The 18,980-nt window shown below is 34.7% G+C and overlaps 1 protein-coding gene across 5 annotated transcripts; it reads left to right on the forward strand.

Moving 5' to 3' along the window:
* Positions 1-4,425: 4,425 nt before the first annotated feature.
* On the forward strand, positions 4,426-17,562 carry LOC131072365 (serine/threonine-protein kinase Nek5). Of its 5 annotated transcripts, XM_058008510.2 has the most exons (18): positions 5,676-5,751; positions 5,951-6,099; positions 6,232-6,561; positions 6,647-6,822; positions 7,520-7,644; positions 7,799-7,865; positions 8,299-8,364; positions 9,036-9,082; positions 9,192-9,237; positions 9,350-9,430; positions 9,537-9,579; positions 9,712-9,761; positions 11,931-12,012; positions 12,127-12,176; positions 14,104-14,177; positions 15,012-15,063; positions 15,170-15,796; positions 15,879-17,562. In XM_058008510.2, exons 5-18 carry the CDS (start codon positions 7,547-7,549, stop codon positions 17,076-17,078), a joined length of 2,583 nt encoding a protein of 860 aa, XP_057864493.2. In that variant the 5' UTR covers positions 5,676-5,751; positions 5,951-6,099; positions 6,232-6,561; positions 6,647-6,822; positions 7,520-7,546; the 3' UTR covers positions 17,079-17,562. The 5 variants fall into 5 exon arrangements, with proteins under 5 accessions (XP_057864490.2, XP_057864492.2, XP_057864493.2 ...); XM_058008513.2 differs by lacking the exon at positions 6,647-6,822; XM_058008507.2 differs by lacking the exons at positions 5,951-6,099; positions 6,232-6,561; positions 6,647-6,822 and adding an exon at positions 4,426-4,964 and having other exon boundaries at positions 5,682-5,751.
* Positions 17,563-18,980: the final 1,418 nt, after the last annotated feature.

An 18,980-nucleotide genomic window follows, 5' to 3' on the forward strand; every position in this document is an offset into this window, starting at 1 on the left:
CACATGTCATTCATCTCTTAATTCATACACTACCTACCCCTTTCATTATTTTCTTATTTCCTCTACCTACCCTCTAATCATAGCCGACCATTTATCTTTTACACCTCTCAATCTTATCCCTCCATTTCATATAGTGTCTTCTATATAAGAGGATACTTCCTTCATTATCAACCTTGACAAAAACTCACTATGCATTCAGCCCTGACTACGCTTTCGAACTTGCATATGCAATCAAGCCTACTTGCAACCACATTTCCGTTCTTTGTTGAGCTCTTGTGCACATAAAATCTGAGAGCAAATATATCAAGCAAGATCAATGGAGATAGGAAGAATGAAGATCCAAACCCTATTGGACATGTGATGGTATAATCTTTGTGATTTCATTTGATTTGCATTGTCCTAGGTAATCTTCATATGTTATGGTGGATCTTTGTTGTTGTTAGGCTAGGGTTTTGTGGTTGAGTTCATTTAGTCTTTCAACATTGTTGTTATCCATTTTCACCATATACAGTAACAAGTACCATTGAAATTATTTTCATGACTTCTTTTACCCTATACTTCTCTATCTTGGAAATTTCTCCTCTTTGGAACATTGCATGTTATTATTGGATGTTACATATATCCCTTCTTACTTTCTATTTACCTTTACCACCCTTACCCTTAACTTGCACTCTTTGTTGATTTCTAGGTAGATTCTCCTCTACCCAAGTAGTGTGAGTTGATAAGTACCCTCATTATAGACTATACCAAAAATTAATTGATATCATCCTCATTTCATCTTATCTTACAATTCATAACTCGTTTAATACAAGGAGACATTATTTAGATCATGTTTTACATGAGCTACCTATAATATTAGTTTATAAAACTCCTTGGTGTACTCCTTCACAAACAATTCTCTTTGTTAAAATTTTTAATTTTTTTTGAATAACTTCAAAACCACAAATTATAGTTGGTAGGAAAAAACTTACCATTTAGGTCAATCACCATCCAGTCCCAATTAGAGACATTTGACATATTCTTCCTAATTCTATATTTTTTGCACATAATCTCATTGTAAAGTCATGCGATCTTTCAACATAGTAGTTACAGAGTTGAATCTCAAAAGTGCTTTTGTAGATTGCCAATCTAATCCAACAAACCATCAAGGTTCAAAACTCTTAGTAATAACAAAAGATCAAACCTTGGCTTGGTTCTCACTCTTACCAATGCTCTGACAAGTATATCTTTTGCACTTAGCTCATCCTTTAAACTTGACTATCGTGTGGTTCTTGGAATAGTCTTTCAGTGTCACTAACATCCTTAATTATTACCATTTCTCACTTTTGTGTGGTTTCAAGGGCTTCCAACCTTGTCTAGCTCTCGACATGAAAATCAATTCATTATCATGATGCCCCTTTTGATTTATATAATCTTTGTCATCATCATATTGTCCCCTTTGATTTTTTTCAGCTCTTCTTTTATGAGACATTTTCTCTTGTGGACCACCTGCAACGTGACAATGCACAAAACTTCTATAATGTATTATTACCAATCCTTCCAATAACCTAGCAACAAACTAGGCCCTAATATTGATTTATGAAGAGTATGCACTTAAAGATAACCTGATCATGCAACCAAAGATAAAAATATAGAATTCAATACAATACTACACAACAAAGGATGAATTGCTAGAAATAATATATAAGAAATTGAGGATGGAAAACCAATATTTTATATAATACTTTTTAAATATGATAGGAGTCTATATATGAATCTTGGAACAAGAGTACACGCCACAATAATATCAACCAACAAAATATATGTTAAGAAAATAATATTTTGGAACTCATAGAACTAATATCTTCTAACTAGTTCTATGTAGATCCCCTTTATGCTCTCCTTTCTTTAATGAGCTTGACATATTTTTATAGAGAATACTTTGTGTAGTATGATAATGATCAAAACTTAACATAATGCCCTATATATCAATATATAAGCCTTGAAACTTGTTCTTCTTCTTCTCCCATGATCTTCCTTTGGACCAAAATCCAAATATAGAACATTAAGTTAGGTATGTGACTTAAATATTGTTGTGAAGTCCTAAAATAGGTCCCTTTGGCATAAGAGAATGTTGTAATTTATGTTAAGGTAACCAAATAAAATATTTGACATGTGCACATGCTCAAGTTCCCAATATGATATTTTGCTTATAATGTGGAAGCTCTATAATTAATATGTGGCCTTTCAATAGAAATGTTATCTATGAATTTCTATTGTTGAACATTGACAATCTAAAATGAAATTTCATGGTAAGGATTCATCTCTATGAAAAAAAAGAATTATTTTTCTCAATCCCTAAGACATTCCTACATCATTTTGATAAGGATAGAGATGTTAGCTTTTGGATTGATGACGAAAGAAAGATACTCATGTTGTTTTGATTCAATTCACCATTGTCACAAAAATATTTCCTTTGTTCTAATGAAATAGTTTAAAATAGCACAAGTCACCCTAGAGTGGAAATGATTTGATAGAAAGTTTACTTTATAACTTGCTTACTTTCACCTTGTAGATATTTGAATATTTTCAATGACATCAAAGGACATTTGTAAGGAGCTATTCACTTGATAGGTGAGAAAGATCAAATACAACATTCACGAACTTGCAAACGATGACATAGATTTGATTCTTTTAATGTTCATGAATTTGAAAGCATGTGCTCTAATCATTTTCCAACTCCATCATGATTTGCTTAAGTGTTAATTAAATATATTTAATATTAAGAAATAATGTCACATGAAACATAGGTTAAATTGACTCATAACGATTCATAGAAAGTGTTGAAAAGTCTGAGTTTGAATATGAAGTTTTGGGATTAAGGATTATTCCCCGTGAACTCCCAGGCATAATAAGTAAAATATATTTAACCTAAACTCTTAGGTTAAAAATCCTTTCCCCCAAAAACATAAACAACCAATGCAATTTTTTTTTTTTTTTTTTTGAATTACATATTTTAATGCATTAGATAAAATGTCAAAATATATTAAATTTTTGAATGACAAGTCAATTATTGCATATATCATAGATTTTGACATATTCAATAGTGGGCATGTCCTGTCCACTTTTACTAGAGTAGACTTTAATGTATATTCTATAAAAGCGTATTGATTCAGATCCTCAATCCTATAATAAACAGATACATTTATATTTATATATTTTACCTTAAAAACTTTTTATATTTCTTAAATGTTTATTTATATATTTATAAATATCTATAGAATATTTTAATATATATTTACTAGTAAATTAATATTAATGTGTTTTATATTTTTAATTTATATTTAAAAATCTAGTCTATATTCTCGATAAATGGATATTACATATGTTTCTCATTTTAAATAATTAATTATTGAAAGAATGCAATTACAACTAGAAAAATTGCACTTAAAAACTATAAGAAAGAACTATAAATAATGACTACATACTCATTATACAAACCAACATATAAACTATGAGAGCAGTTATATATACTGGGGATGCCAACAAAGAAGCTTTCAAAATGCAAACTAACATAAACACTGAACATCCAATTAGAAAAATTGAGAGCACTTACATATACTGGGGATGCCAGCAAAGAAGCTTTCAAAATGCAAACTAACATATACACGAACATCCGATTACAAAAACAAGAACAACGAACCAATTCACTAGGTGTAATTCTATGACTATATTTTTTAATTTCAAGATTTTTTCTAAAATTAATTTGCTACTTAAACAATTATCTCTATAAAATTTCACACTTTTATAATTCTTTACATATGTTCTTAAAGTTTTTAACTATCTTTTAATTTTAATAATTTATCTAAAACTAATTTATTATTTAAACAATTATTTATATAAAATTTTAATTTTAATTTGTATAAAATTTCAAAGTTTTATCTTCATAAATTTCTCTAAACTAAACTAATTTTTTTTTGTTGTCAAAACTAGGTAATCTAAATTCTCTTGCTGTTAAACTAATCCAAATCATTACAACATTGAAACATTAAAATAATATTTCACCCTCACAAGCCTATACATAATAAACATTTTCCACGGGGCCCACGGCCCACCCCTATCGTTTTGAAAAGAGGAGGGGGAAAAAGAGCGCCTCATTATCCTTGGCCCACAACGTAGAGAAACAGCTTTTTACGGCACTTTAACCTGAAAAGTTTAAAAAACAAAGAGGCCCCGCCGTGTACGGAATAAAATATCAGCGACCACTAGATAACAAGTCCGGCGAGATTGCCGCCGTATTGTAGGGTCAAATATCCGCGTGGAAGATTAAACAAACAGTCTAAAAGTTCCACTACAATGTTAAACTATTACTCCAAATTTAAAATTCCCATAACAAGGATAAAAATATTATTTTCCTCTTTTGTCTGGCGGTCTTTCTCTTTATCTTTTAACACGGGCGTCATTGTTGTTCATTCTTTTGCTTTTGATTTGCTTTGTCCTTTCCTTTACATGAATAAGAAACTTCTGCCGAGACAGATCTGTCTTTTCATTTTTGCTTAAATCGTAGAAAATGGCTATGCCAAAAATAAATTAATATAATGTCTGTCAAGGTGAAATGCGTCTGCTGTGCTTCTGGTTATGGCGGCAGTAGGAGCGGGATTCTGTCGCTTTCGGCTCCAGGAAAACTATCAGATTTTTGTTTTGTTTTGTTTTGGGGCTCAAAGTGTTGAAATGTAGCGAAATTTTCAGATATTCTGGGATGACGGCGGTTTTCCCGGTGATGTTGAAGAGTCGTTAGATGACGGTGGTTTTTTCTAGTGAAAATCGGGGAGCAAATGTTGTTCTTCCCGAATGGATATCAGATTTTTTTTTTTTGGATTGTAGCGGAATTGTCTGGAGTTCTTTAAATGACGGCGGATTTTTCCGGTGGTAATCCCTGAAGGACGGGACCCTGCGGAGGCGTTAATCGACGGCGTTTTTAGCAGGTGAAATTTTGGGAGAAATGCTGCTAATTTTGAGGCTGATTTTATTTTTGGAAAGTTTGTGGCTCTGAGCTTCTGCGGAGTCTATTTGGAAAAATGAAATGCAGGTTTATTTTTTTGAAAATGTTGGTTTATGTTGGGATGGTTTCCGAAATTTGAGCAGGAATTTTGTAATGTTTTTTCTAGATTTGATTTTTAATGTGTCAATGCTGTTGTTTTTTGATGTCCGCGAATGGAACATTTGAAGCTTCAGATTGAAGGTTTCTAAGTTAGGAAAAAGTTTCTGTCGGCGATAATAGATATAGTAAATTTCAGAAAATGTAAATTTTTTTGTTTGTTATTTTTTCTTGAATTTGTTTTTTAATGTGATAATGATGCTATTTTTGAATGTCGGCGAATGTAGCATTAGCAGCTTCGGATAATTGATAAAGAAATGCTTCGGATTGAAGGTTCTTAAGTTAGAAAGTAGTATATGTCGGCGATATAGTAAATTTGAGAAAAATGAAAATTTATTTTGTTTAAATTTTTTTCCTTTGAGCCGTAACGAGGATTTGGATTTTTCAATGTGAAAATGCCACTGTCTTTGAATGTCCGCTTATGTAGCATTTGAAACTTCGAGTTGTTGATGGAAAATAACTTTGGATTGAAGGTTTTTAAGTTAGGAAAAAGTATCTGTTGGCAGGGAAGTAAATTTCAAATAAAGGTTAATTTCTGGTGTAGAGTTGCCGATGCTTTAAGCATTTGATGTACAAAAATGAAGGTTCGTTCGCGGGATTACTTAAATTCAAAGGTAAAGGCTCATTTGCTTTCAAATAGTTTTAACTGTGGAAAATGTTTCAAGTTTCAGGGATTTGGTAGCATTTAGCTTCATTTTGAGCTCTCTTTCACGGCTTGCTATCATCCATCTTTAAAATAGCGTTTCAGAAAGTCATGTAAACGCTGTATTCAAACATTTCTGACTATCTAGTACTTTTAATGGCTCTCTGAAGGGCAAACGCATAAAGGAAGATATGCAGATGGTTTCAAATGAAGTTGAACAGTGCGAAACCCCTGAACAAGAATCCATGATAGTCGGTATCAGTTGTAAATATCTTTCTGTATATGGTGGTCTGTTATAAAACAAAGCGTTTCTCCTACGGTAATTTCTTTTTTAAGCCATGCCGTCAGGTGAAGCTTTACACTGTTTCAAAACTTCAAATAGAAATTTGAAAAAAAAAATGATCTTTGGATAAATTCATTGACGTGCTCAACTTTCAATTTTCATACATAGCTTTCTCTTCTTGGATTATTCCACGTTTTTGCATGAGGGAGTTTGAAATCAGGCTTGGCCCGGTCATCGACGTGTGAAAATGTGCCAAAGTTGTCTTTTTCCTTCAGTCATGCTTCACACAATAGTTGGGGTTTATAGCGGGTTGTGACCGTTTTTGGGCTTGTGATTTCGAAAGAAGGATTTTGACTATTCATTAAATCGAAGGACTCGCTTTTTCACTGTTGCTTATTTCTGAAGCAGCGAGCCTGATTATGTGGCAACGGGCTATTAATTGGTTTGGAATTGCTGCTGGCAGAAGCTAGTGATGGTTTTATAAGGACATTTCTTTAGGTGAATCCCTCTACACCCCCCTTTTTAAGAGTTATGTTACCAAATGCCCGATTGAGTGGGACAAACCCTCTTACCTGGTATGCAGAGGTGACGCTGTGGGGCTTCTCAGGGCTAGGGTGATGCCTCCTGTGATTAGGTGCAATTGCAGGGTCATTATCTGTTGATCATCTTCAACAGGCAAACTTGAACTTGGTCTTCTAATAAGGCTATGGTGCTATGGATGTGGTCTGGCTGCTGAGAAAAATTAAGAGTTTTTGTTAAGTAAGCAGTCCCATATATGTTAAATTCTTTCCCAGTAAGAAATTTAAATGTGGGTGAAGTTTTAGGATTATAAGTTATTGAAACTACATACAAATAGATAGTCTATAATTTTTTATACCCCTTCCAAAGCTCAGAATTAAAAAAATATGAAACTACTACATATAGAAGTCCCTAAGCTGGTGGTGAAGCCTTCGACATCCCCTCCTCAAGACCAGCTTAAAACTTATAGCTATACACGTGAGACTTATATTTTTGAGGGAAACATTCATCCTGTACCTCCATTGTTTCAATTCCATAGGACTGACAGAGTAAAAATAAGACCACATCTTGTGCTCATCGTCTAGCCATACCAGTTCTAAATCTTTTAAGCCTGACAATTTCAAAATTATATACGAGCCTTTCTAGCCTTAAATTATGTTATCACACCAAAATCTGTTTTGTTTAGTTCTAAATTAGCAACTCTTTTGCATTAATGCCCAGTTGTACATGCCCCTTTTCTAGAAGAAGACATGTCATAGTAAAAACCCAAACAGGTAGAAACAGCAGTCCTGACTATGACTGTCACAATATAAAGATTGAACAGCTGAAAGTTTTAGAAAAAGCAGTCTAATGTGTTTTTAGTTGCAGTCGTAAACTAATTATTTAAATTTTTGTTGGTGCTAAATCAATCCCTTGTATATCTGTTGTGTGTTGACAGTTTCAAGAGCTTAGGAATTGGCTTGTTATGGACTCCAAAATGGACAATTATGAGGTCATGGAACAAATTGGCAAGGGAGCCTTTGGCTCTGCAATTCTTGTGTTTCATAAGCTTGAAAAGAAGAAGTGAGTAAAAGTATTGCTATCCTTTGATTTCACATTTTTTCTGTAACAGTGTCGGTTAATAAATATAATTTTTAAGGTTACGTGAACATAGGATTTCACTGTGGCTGCAGAATGATGTTTATGTTAAATATTTATATGATTGTGCATTCTGCAGGTATGTATTGAAGAAAATTCGTCTTGCTCGCCAAACAGATAGGTGTAGACGATCAGCACACCAAGAGGTATAACCTTGTTTATTATTATGTTTATACTCCAAAACTAGGCAGCAAATTTTTATTTATATGAAATACTCCAAAAGACAAAAATCAGCATATTAGTTTCTTATAAGTGCCTGCTAGACATACCCTTTCCAGACGTACTACATCCTTTTTAAATTAAATAAGATAGCTTTAGCTTGTGTGGGTGATTGTGGGTTTTGATCTGAACATTTATGCCATAGGCCTTTCTTTGAAAGTAAGCAGGGGTACAAGTGAAGGGAAAATATTGTTGGCTATGAAGGGATGGGATACTAACCATTTAATAATGGCAATTTTTGAAGTCTTGTGGTGTTGTTCTGATCTTTCAATGGTGTGAATTTGGCAATTCAAGGCTTGACTTGCTTTGCGCTTGGTTCTTTGACATTCTGACTTGTGGTCTGCATGATTTGTTCTTCAGATGGCTCTCATCTCCAAAGTCAATCATCCTTACATTGTGGAGTACAAGGAGTCTTGGGTAGAGAAGGTTTGTCTTGGTTCATCTTATGCGATGGCATTTTTAAGTATACAATAACATATATAGATCAAACATTCATTTGCTGGCGGATTTCATTGTGTATCTGAAAGATGTGGATGATGTTTCATAATTCTATGGACTTAATAGATCTTTTTGTTTAGTCCTTGAGTTTAGTTCTTGAGATAATTTGTCCTTAGAAACATGCACAAGATAAAATCTTCTTTCACTTTTAACTATTGTGTTATGTTGTAATGGTAATGCCAAAATTGTAACATCTTTCTAAATGGTTTTTGCTTTGTAATTGTGATTTACACACATTCTATCCTAATTTAAGGAGGTGTTATCTACTGCTTTTTTTGTGTCCATGTTAAATCGCACTTAGGTTTCATTAGGAACTTGATGTTTTCATCATTCTTGTGTGATAATAATGCAAATGTAACAAATCCCCTAATTTAATGAGCTAGCAGATAGGTGGTAGCATTCTTTGTTCAGTGAATTCCAACTTTTACAGTTAATGGTACTCAGATATGTGCACTTGTTTTCCTCATTTTTCTGACAACTTTTTTAAGGTTTTGAAACTAGTAGCCTATGGTTGAATAAGGTGACATTTTTTGGGAACTTGTTTAGAATTTTCTTATAATGAAAAATTTATAATATTTTTCTTGATTTTTTCTTGGCAGGGCTGCTATGTGTGTATTGTGATAGGTTACTGTGAAGGCGGGGATATGTGAGTTTTTTCTGCCTGTGAAAGAGTTTTACTTTTTACATTTCTTCAGCATTAATTCCCATTTAAATGCCTGATAAAATGCTGATTTGAAATGAAATGTTTAATCCAGGGCTGAGACAATGAAAAAGGCAAATGGAGTATATTTTCCTGAAGAAGTCAGTAGTAATCCTGTGAAAGCCAAGTTACTTCAAAATCAGCTTATCCAAATGTAATTTGTCTTTCTGATCTTTGAGTATGTTTATAAATTCGCTTCATGTTTTCTGGCAGAAACTCTGTAAATGGTTTGTACAGCTTCTTCTTGCAGTGGACTATTTGCACTCAAATCATATCCTTCATAGAGATTTGAAGGTTAGTTATTGATTATTATTAATATTTGTTGATAAGAGATTGTACTCATTTCAGCATTTCTCTTGGGAAATGGTAACGTGATTGTAGTGTGCCAATTTCTTTGCAGTGCTCAAATATCTTCTTGACAAAGGAGCAGGATGTCCGTCTCGGTATGTTCTAATTTCTTTAGAATAAGCTTTACAAGATGTAACTCTTTTGACACTTCACTAGAGATGAAGGTGCTTGGTTTGCTGTGGGAGTCGAGAATATTCACATTTGTTATTGGTATAATGAATCTGCAGGAGACTTTGGATTAGCAAAGAGGTTGAACCCAGACGACCTTACTTCTTCTGTGAGTTTCAAAACCTTAATTTCAAGGTTGTCTGATTTACATATTTTTTAAAAGTGCTGAAGACAGAAGAACCTGTGTTTTCTCAAGGTGCCAAATCAAATTGCCAATGCATGATAAACCAAACCAATTAAATTAGCATACAGTTTTTGATAAGACTATGCCACAAGCTAACTATGATGAGCTGGAAAGGTGATTGATATATGAGTGTCAAGATACTGTAGGTTTATATCTGCTTTATTTGTTTTGATATTAAGCAACAGAGAACAAAACACAATCTTTATTAATATGACATAAGTCTTTGCAGTCTTGAAAAGATAGATGGCACATGAGTAAGAAGATTTGCAGCAGAGTATTCTGTAACTATGCATATTTGAAAAGATGAAAAGATATAGATTATCACTATAGGGAAACTGAGTTGAGTTATTTTTTTCTTGTTCTTTTGATACTGAAGCCAAGAAGGAAAGTGTATAATTCTTATGCTTATGAATATATAGATTCTATTTGTTTCAAATGACATTGTAAAGTAGTGTATGATGTGGCCTCTTTAGATCTATTCATTTTTTGTACTCCATCAATATAGGTGTCGACATGATTGGTATTATTTGTAGTTTGCTGGAGTTTAGATAAATTTTGTGATATTTCTTCAACATACTTTTCTTTTGAAGATTTCTTGTTATTCTCCCTACTTTCAAGAGCAGTGGGAAATTTCCTTTTCTCCATCTGAAACAATCAGTCTGTGTCCTTTATGATTTTGTACTATCCAAAGCTATGAATAAATTATTGGTTAATTTGCATGAGCATCAGTGTGCATCATCTATATGATGGCTGGTACGACTGAGAGGGATTTGTTTTATTCATGACAGTGTCTAGAAGAATTCTTGGAAATTTTCATATTGACGACAAGTCTGCCATCTGATTCCATTCAAACATAATCTGGAATATAATAACATTTAGATAGGCTTTATTTGTTAAGGTTTTTTGAAGATCCAGATAGACACAAATCCAAGCAAAGATGTCATACATTACATGTACTTTCTAGTCTGAATAGATTTGGCAGTATAATTTTGAATCATATGATAAATATTTACATTCAAGGATTTGTGTAAGTGAAATTTTTAGTTAAAACTGGTGCTCTGTAATTCTCATTGTTTGGATTAAAACTATGCATCAATGACTGCATAACTTATATCAACCAATTGAGAGTGCAAGTTCTTGAAACACCCTGCATTTTTATCTTGAGACAATAAGATTGTTTTCAATATTTGCAAAGGGTCAGGTTCATTTTAACTGCTCCGTTGTTTGCAAGGCTAGTTAGATGCTTTCCTTGGGGAAGGTTTCATGCACAGATCAATAAATCAAATCATTAGTGTGAAGGCTACAAAATTACAACTTTTCTTTTTAAGTACACATGTATCAGTTCAAGTAGTGAGGACAATTACATTGGGAAGGTATCTACCTGAAGATGCTACTTGAGAGGATTGTTGGTGAAAAAGCCATTGTTCTGAGCTGAGTGCATGCTTGAATTTCTCATGACCTTGACTATTTTTGCATTGACATTTCGGTTCACATTTTGTGATCCATCTTCGGGAAGAGGAGAGTTAGGATGGATTGCTGAGTGTGCTCAGACATGTTGATGTAAAAATACACAATTGAATCCAAAAGCACTCTCTACTAATTCATGGACTGTGGAAAACTTAATGCCTATTATAGTTGAGTCTACTGCAGGCCAGAGGTCTTAGTTCTTTCTGACTGCTATGTGAAGAATTGTTTAGTCTCCTTTTCCATAGTCTGGACTCTTGGGGTGCAGCAACTGACATATCTTTCACATATTGCCATGCTATAGATTTCCACAGCACAGTATTTCATGGAGTCAATCATGGAATTGTCTTCTGCCCAAAGCAAATTTGCTTCTACCAGATATTTCTCAATTCAGTATTGAATTCTTGATTCCAGAAAGGTAGAAAAATATAAACTATAACATAGATGTTTCACCCCAGGCTATCGAGGGTTGTGGACTGGTTGACAATCTTCACGATGAGCCAAACATTTGTAATTGTGGTGTTCTTAAAATAAAACATATTAAATTGAACCTTGTTTGGTGTTTAAATAACAATATGCTCGAACATTTGATATCTGCTTCATATGGTTGTGAATGTTTTCATTTTGCAGGTTGTGGGAACACCAAATTATATGTGTCCTGAGCTTCTTGCAGATATCCCATATGGCTTCAAGTCTGACATCTGGTCACTAGGTAAATTATTCCTTTTCTTAAACAGAATCATTTGAATGTACATTTCTATTTTCTGTGTAACTTGTCAATATTTAATGGGGCCTTGATTTTTTTTTTTTTTTTAATACCCTGCAGGGTGCTGCATGTACGAAATGACTGCTCACAGACCAGCATTCAAAGCATTTGTAAGTTATAGAGATTTTGATTTTTTTGCTAACTTAGTTGCTTGGTCTGCATGTGTACTTTCAGTTGTATCAATCATTTATAAAGATTATAGTAAATGTGAGAAAGATGAAAGAAGACCACTATCAACTAGGAGATTAGAGTAGCTGAAAACCTTGCGAAAGAATCCATTGCATTGCTCATGACAAATTTTGTATGACCTCTAGATAATGGCTGCAAAACATGAACATTTCAGGAATTTGGCAATCCATTTTCTGCTAGTTTCTGTCCGTCTGAATTTAGTTGTGTGACATAAATGAGGATCATTTACTGGAACTTCACAGTAGCTTGGCAAACCATTTTTTGCAATACTGTCTAGAGAATAATAGAATTAGATGTTGGTAATCCATCTTACCTTCAACCTGAATTTTGTAAAAATTGGCTTTTGAAGCCAGAAAATTTTGTTTTGTATTTAGTATCTAGTATTTACCACTTGGAGCTGTTTTATTTTATTATTGTGAACCCATCCTGTCAATGTCTTCTAGTGAGGCGGAAGAGCAGATATAAATGCTTCTTAGCTGTGCAGTCTATGCAGATAGATACTCTCTTTGTTTCTGCAGCATCTTGCTCGTGAAAATTATTTTCATGAGTAGAGATAGCAGAGAAAAAATCCTGTTGATCTTGTTGTCTCAAACAAGCAAGAGAGATATTTGCATTTTCCTTTATTGCAAATTGTTTCACTTGGTTGAGCTGTTTTCACTTATTATTGTGAACCAGTACAGTCATTGTCTTCTAATGAGGCCCAAGAGTATATACAAATGCTTCTCAGATGTGCAGTCTATACAGATGGATGCACTCTTTATTTCTGTAGCACCGTGCTCATGAAAATTATTTTCGTGTAGAGATAGCAGAGATAAATCTGTTGATCTTATTGTCTCAAGCAAGCAAGATAGAATGATGCAGTTTCCTTCAATTGTCTTACAGTTTTATTTTGTTGGTCGTGCAACTGAAATTGTATTTGTTTAATCACAGACAATTGGATAACATTAAGGTATCCTACATAGATTATATGAATCAGATTTAAAGCTCTCCTTTAAGAAACACAAAACATGTTTATCTGGTATAACTCACTGCAAGAGCTTCATAAATTTTCCCATGAAGAATCTGATTTAACTTGGCCCGGTAAAATGCTTTCTCCTCAATGATGTGGTTGTTTCCCAAGAATATTGTGTTTTAAATTTGACATTAAACTTTAATGGAATGTGCAACAAAAATGCATATGCATGATTCTAGAAGTGGAAAACAGAAATCATCTTTTATGTATGGTTTTATCAGTTTTGTGCTTTAGAAATTGCCCCACAAGTAATTTTTATAGGAAGTGCTTCAGAAGAGCTTCTGACAAGCAGCCAATTTAAAGGACATCATAGTGGCTGCTTGTTTTTCCATTATGGTGGTTACTTCTGAGGCCTATGGGATGTACTTCAGTAGTTTGTTACACACCTCCGAGTTTTTATTCATTTACTTGTTGAATAATACATGTTTTAAATGTTTAGACTGACACCATTATTTCACAGAAGTTTTGAAAAGCCTTTTTGGGCATGCTATTTTTCTTCCCATTGTTTTTTCAATGTGTTTGCTCACCATCCAATAAAGTACTCATTTTGGGAATGCTAGCTCTACTGCCCAGAAATTTGAAATAAGCCTATTTCTGGTTCAGTCATCTTTCCATCCTTTTTGCAGTCTGTTGCCAGTCATGTATAACTATATTCTAACAAAATGATTACGTGGTGGCTAGTTTTATACAAAAACATCTGTCTTTGAAGGCAGTAAAAAATGTGCCACCAAATAAACCATAAACAATAGGGATGCGGGTGTTACTTAACCTGAGATGTCTTACATTAATAATGGATTTTGTTTACAAAAGATTTAAGGTTGATTTTCCATGTGCAGGATATGCAGGGATTGATTAACAAAATTAACAAGTCTACAATAGGGCCCTTGCCAAGCATGTATTCCAGTGCCTTGTGAGTTACATTTTCTGAGCAGCAAATATTAATGATTCCTAGCTTTCTTCACCATTTCTTGTTTTTCACCTGAAAAGATAGCATTTCTTAAAATACTCAACTGTGTCTTCTGGATTATTTATACTTTGCAATTTCTAATTTGTTAGTGTGCCTGTGAAGACACACTATCCATGTAAAGATAAGAGCTGCCTATTTTTCATGAATATTTTTCATTCGAATTTCCTGATTCATGTTTCATTCAAAGTTCATGCATCATATGTAGTGCCGGTAATGATATTGATTGCACTTTTTTGTTTGGGTTACTGATTGTTGAAGAAAAAGTGAATGATTGAAGACCTTCCTAGGTCTTAACGTTTACTTGTCAATACTATTTTTTTTACAGTGAATAATTTACTGCCTTTGTTGTTTTTGCATTTCCAGTTCTAATTAGCATGATTCTACATTTCCACTTTTATTCTGCTATTTTATATCAGATTTGGTTAAAGGCTAAGGTTTCTGGCTGTTAGGAGATGGTGCCTTCCAAGTGTTTTCATTTATTAGTAGTAAACTTACACAAGAAGCTTATTCATTTGCAAGTTTTCAAGCAGCTGTTTCTGCTCACGTTCTAGTCTGAAGCACATAGTAGCTATGACTGACAACAGTTGTATCGAAAATACTTTATTTATCTGCTGTTTACTGCAGTTATCAGCAAGATGTTTTGTTGGGAACTTTTTTATTTTTTAAAAACTTGCATTCTTTTTACTTTATCTTGGTTTCATTAAGAGGAATGCTTCTCTCAAAGAATTCCTTTGTATTAAGTAAATTCTAATTCATGTTATAATTATTGGGCTGCAGTAAAGGTCTAATTAAAAGCATGTTAAGAAAGAATCCAGAACAAAGGCCCAGTGTAAGTTTTTTTTGTTGTTATATTTGCCTTACATGGTTCCCCATGAATTCTTATATTTTGAGCAGTTCCTATTTTATATTTTCCCGAATATCTTAATTGCTTGCAGGCCAGTGAATTATTGAGGCATCCTCATCTTCAGCCTTACATTGCTAAAAGCAGGACACATTTTGGCCTTGCTCACTGCCCAACCCCAGATAGGTTCTCGAGGGGTGGATACCATCTTGAACAGGAAAATATAGATGGAAGCAACAGCAGTTGTGATAGAGAAGGTTCCAGTAATAGTGATCTAACTTGTCCAGTAAGGCCCCCTCGTGATTATGTGAATGCTAGAGATAGTGCACTGCAGGATAGTCTTTCGCATAACATTGGAAGCGAAGGTACATGGTCCTACACAGGAAAGGAATTGCCAAAATCTTCCAAGCAGGTGTTTTTAAATAAATATTCAGCTGTCCAGGAACCAGATGATTCAAATTTGTGCTCGGAGGATGTTCCATTGGATAGGCATTGTGGCCTTAGCTTTCTTGCAGGAAATTCAGAAAGTCTGGTAGATAGGAGTAAAGAAGTAAAGCATCCAGTGGTTCAGAAAAAAAACTCTCCTGCTAATGCAACAAAACGACTTGCAAAAGATGCTGTTGGAGGTGGAAGCCCTCAGACTCCTGATAGAGTGTTTTCTACTCCCAGAGTAAAAGCCGATTCTGTAAAGAAGGCACATCTTATTCAAGGCAGGCAATCTGTAAGTTCCAAATACTTATTATTTCCTCAATTTTCTTTTTTTATCTTATCTATAACAGTAACTTGAGTCGTAAATTTGGCAGCTACCCTATGGAGAACCTTCACCACGAGTTGTGTTGACACCAAAATTGGATGGTAAATATTCGCATGCAAAACAATCTCATCGTCCCTCTTGTGTACCAGGTTCAACTCCAGGTATTTCTAGTCGTAGGGCCTCTCTGCCCCTACCAACAAAACCGTCAGTTTCGCGGCCTACTTTTATAGCTAACAGTCCTCAGAATGGAACACCTAGAGTAAAGGCTGTTAACAATGAATCTGTAACACCTAGGCCACGAAAATCTTCTTTGACTTCACGCTCATCAGCACCTTCATTTGGAAGAATTCAAGCACTCACTGAGAGATCTCACGTTACTGCAGAAGATGCAACAACCGAGTCACCTTATTTTTCTAAAGTTATGACTTCGCGGTACTCTGACGGAAACAATTATTCAGGGCTTCAAGCTATGCAGTCGCCTGATGTATCAGTTAATGCACCCAGACTTGATCGAATTGCGGAGTTCTCCATAGCCCCTTCTGAAAACTTGCTGCCCACTGCAAAACACCGTGTTAAGGATGCTCGTTTAGAGATTCCTGGAAAAAAAAGTCGTCATTTGAGAGCAGAGAGTAGACCATATGGATTGCAACTAGAAGGGTCCACCTCATCAAGCTCAGGTTCAGATAGGGATGATGCAAACTGTGATAGAACACAGGAGAAGTGCACAATCCAGATCAATGCAAAAGCTCCTGCTTCTGTTCAGGTGAAACCAGCCTTCAATGATGTTATCCATGTAATTAGACACAGTACTTTTCGAATCGGCACAGATCAAGATGAGTCAGAGACAGGAACCGCAGGCAGCTTTGTGCAAGGAAGAACGGATGTGAATTCTTTTTTAGATGCAGACAATAATGATCTAGATGTCCTGTCAGTTCCCATGGGGACAACTGTTACTGGCCATCATATTGCAGATCAGCACCCTAAGCCAACCTCAACCTCCAGCAGAGATTCTGATTATTCTCAACAACGATTAAGGGGAGGAATAGATCTTAAATCATATCAACAAAGAGCAGAAGCTCTTGAAGGCTTGCTAGAGCTTAGTGCACAATTACTCCAACAGCAGAGACTAGAAGAACTTGGCATAGTTCTGAGGCCTTTTGGACGTGGTAAAGTTTCCCCAAGAGAAACAGCCATCTGGTTGACAAAAAGCCTGAAAGGAGCAATGAGTGATGATCACTACATGGGTTGAGAATCACAGATAATTCAACATGCTACTTGTTTATATATGTTTTGTATCCAGTTTTCTGATATGTAAATATTACTTGGTCCCCAAGTTGGCCCCAAGTGGAACATTTCTCCTTTATATAGCATCTATTTGCAGACAAATGATGGCTGTTTGTCTGTATAGGATCTGAATTTTGGATAGTTATACTGGTGGTGTTGCAGTATAAATTCCAGTTGATTGTTGGTCTGACCTCTTTCTTTAATCATGGGTTTGCTTGATGGTAGCAACCTAATTGTTGTGAAAATTTGTGGGTAACCTGGTTGCTTTCTTTTTTCAAGGCGATCTGGGTTGGTGATTTCTTTAGTTCACCCTAAGGAATGTCAGTGGGAGACATGACAGCCCTGCATTGAGAGTTGGTGGTATGGTAGTCCTATGGTTGATTCTTCTTGTTGAGTTTGTATGGTTGCAACGGATTTTATAATATAGCAGGTTTACAATTTTGGCAACAGTTAAGGGTGTCCTGAGTTGCTTGTCTATATATGTGCAATATGGTTTGCTTAGATTGTTTCACCTATCTTTTGATGTTGGGGTTTTTCTATTGTTGGCAACCTGGTTGACCATCATTTTTTTCTATAAGATCAGCAAAGATGTCAAAAGAATTGAAGTCAAATTCCTGAGTTGTGTGCCATAACCATCTTATGATGCATCTTTTTGAAATGCATCTTTTTGAAGGGAATGAAGGTTCACAGTATTATATTCTTCGTAATGGAATATTATGCAATGGATTCTTTTGGAGGCGGTGGTCAATTTGCAATAGTCCAGACTGCAAGTACATTGTTGATATTGGTGTAATTCCAAGCATAATTTCCTATAGGCCAGCACATTGTTGATATTAGTGTAATTCCAAGCATAATTTCTTAGAGGCCAGCATATTGCTAGAGTTAATTGTAATTCCAAACTAGATTTGTAGTAGGCCAGCACATTTGCTAGAGTTAATTGTTTGTTTTTTAAAGAACTCATAACATATTGAGTAGGGCATTAGATTTTATGTAATCCGAAGTTTGCAGTGGTTTCCAGCATAGTCTCTCAAAGCAAGCTACAGTTACTGAATGATTGAAGAAAATTTGATGACGTCCACACAACCAAACCGTCGAAAGGACCAAAAGCCACAACTTTAACACATTTTCAGATTTCTTTCCATATCAGCTCTTCTATTTGAATGGACTCTTTTCCATATAAACAAAATGGATTCCACACAAGGATGTTTCACAATGGAAGACAACGCAGGACTATTAAAAGAAGTGAAGTGACAAGGAGTTTCGTCTCTTTTTTTGGTCCATATGATCGTAAGCAGACAAGCCATGTGTTCCATCGGAAATTTTGATTTGGCCGAATCTCTGAATATGACAACATGAAAATGAGTGACAAATGGTCCCCTCGAGAAGGAAACCGAGTCAAAAATATCCTTGGAGAATAATAATGCATGCCACTTCTGGAATAGTTTTCTAATGTTCTCAATGGCTTTCTAGGCTTATGATTGTTTTTATAGCAGGGATTAATGTTTTGCCTCCTAATATTCTTTTTGGGCGTTTTGCAACACGTGCAATTATTGGGCCGAGTTCAAATCTTGATGTGCTTTTGTGATCGCGGTGGAGGGTATTAGGTGTTCTGTCGTTGGCTTGTTCAACTGAGGGGTCCTTCGCAGCACCCAGTGGCTGATGTTTGTACTAGATTTATTCTGCTTATTGTAATAAAAATAATCAAATGATTCTTTCTTTATTGGCAAAAATTATTAGTGAGATTGTTTATAAATAAAAAAATGGATTGATGGTTTTTGCCAATCTGGAAGAAGTTTGGATTAGGGTGCATGTAATTCATATTAATATATTGGCATCCTTTTCCCTTTTTTTTTTAATTGATCAAAGC

This window comes from Cryptomeria japonica, chromosome 7 (assembly GCF_030272615.1).
Source record: "Cryptomeria japonica chromosome 7, Sugi_1.0, whole genome shotgun sequence".
Classification (NCBI taxonomy): domain Eukaryota; kingdom Viridiplantae; phylum Streptophyta; class Pinopsida; order Cupressales; family Cupressaceae; genus Cryptomeria; species Cryptomeria japonica.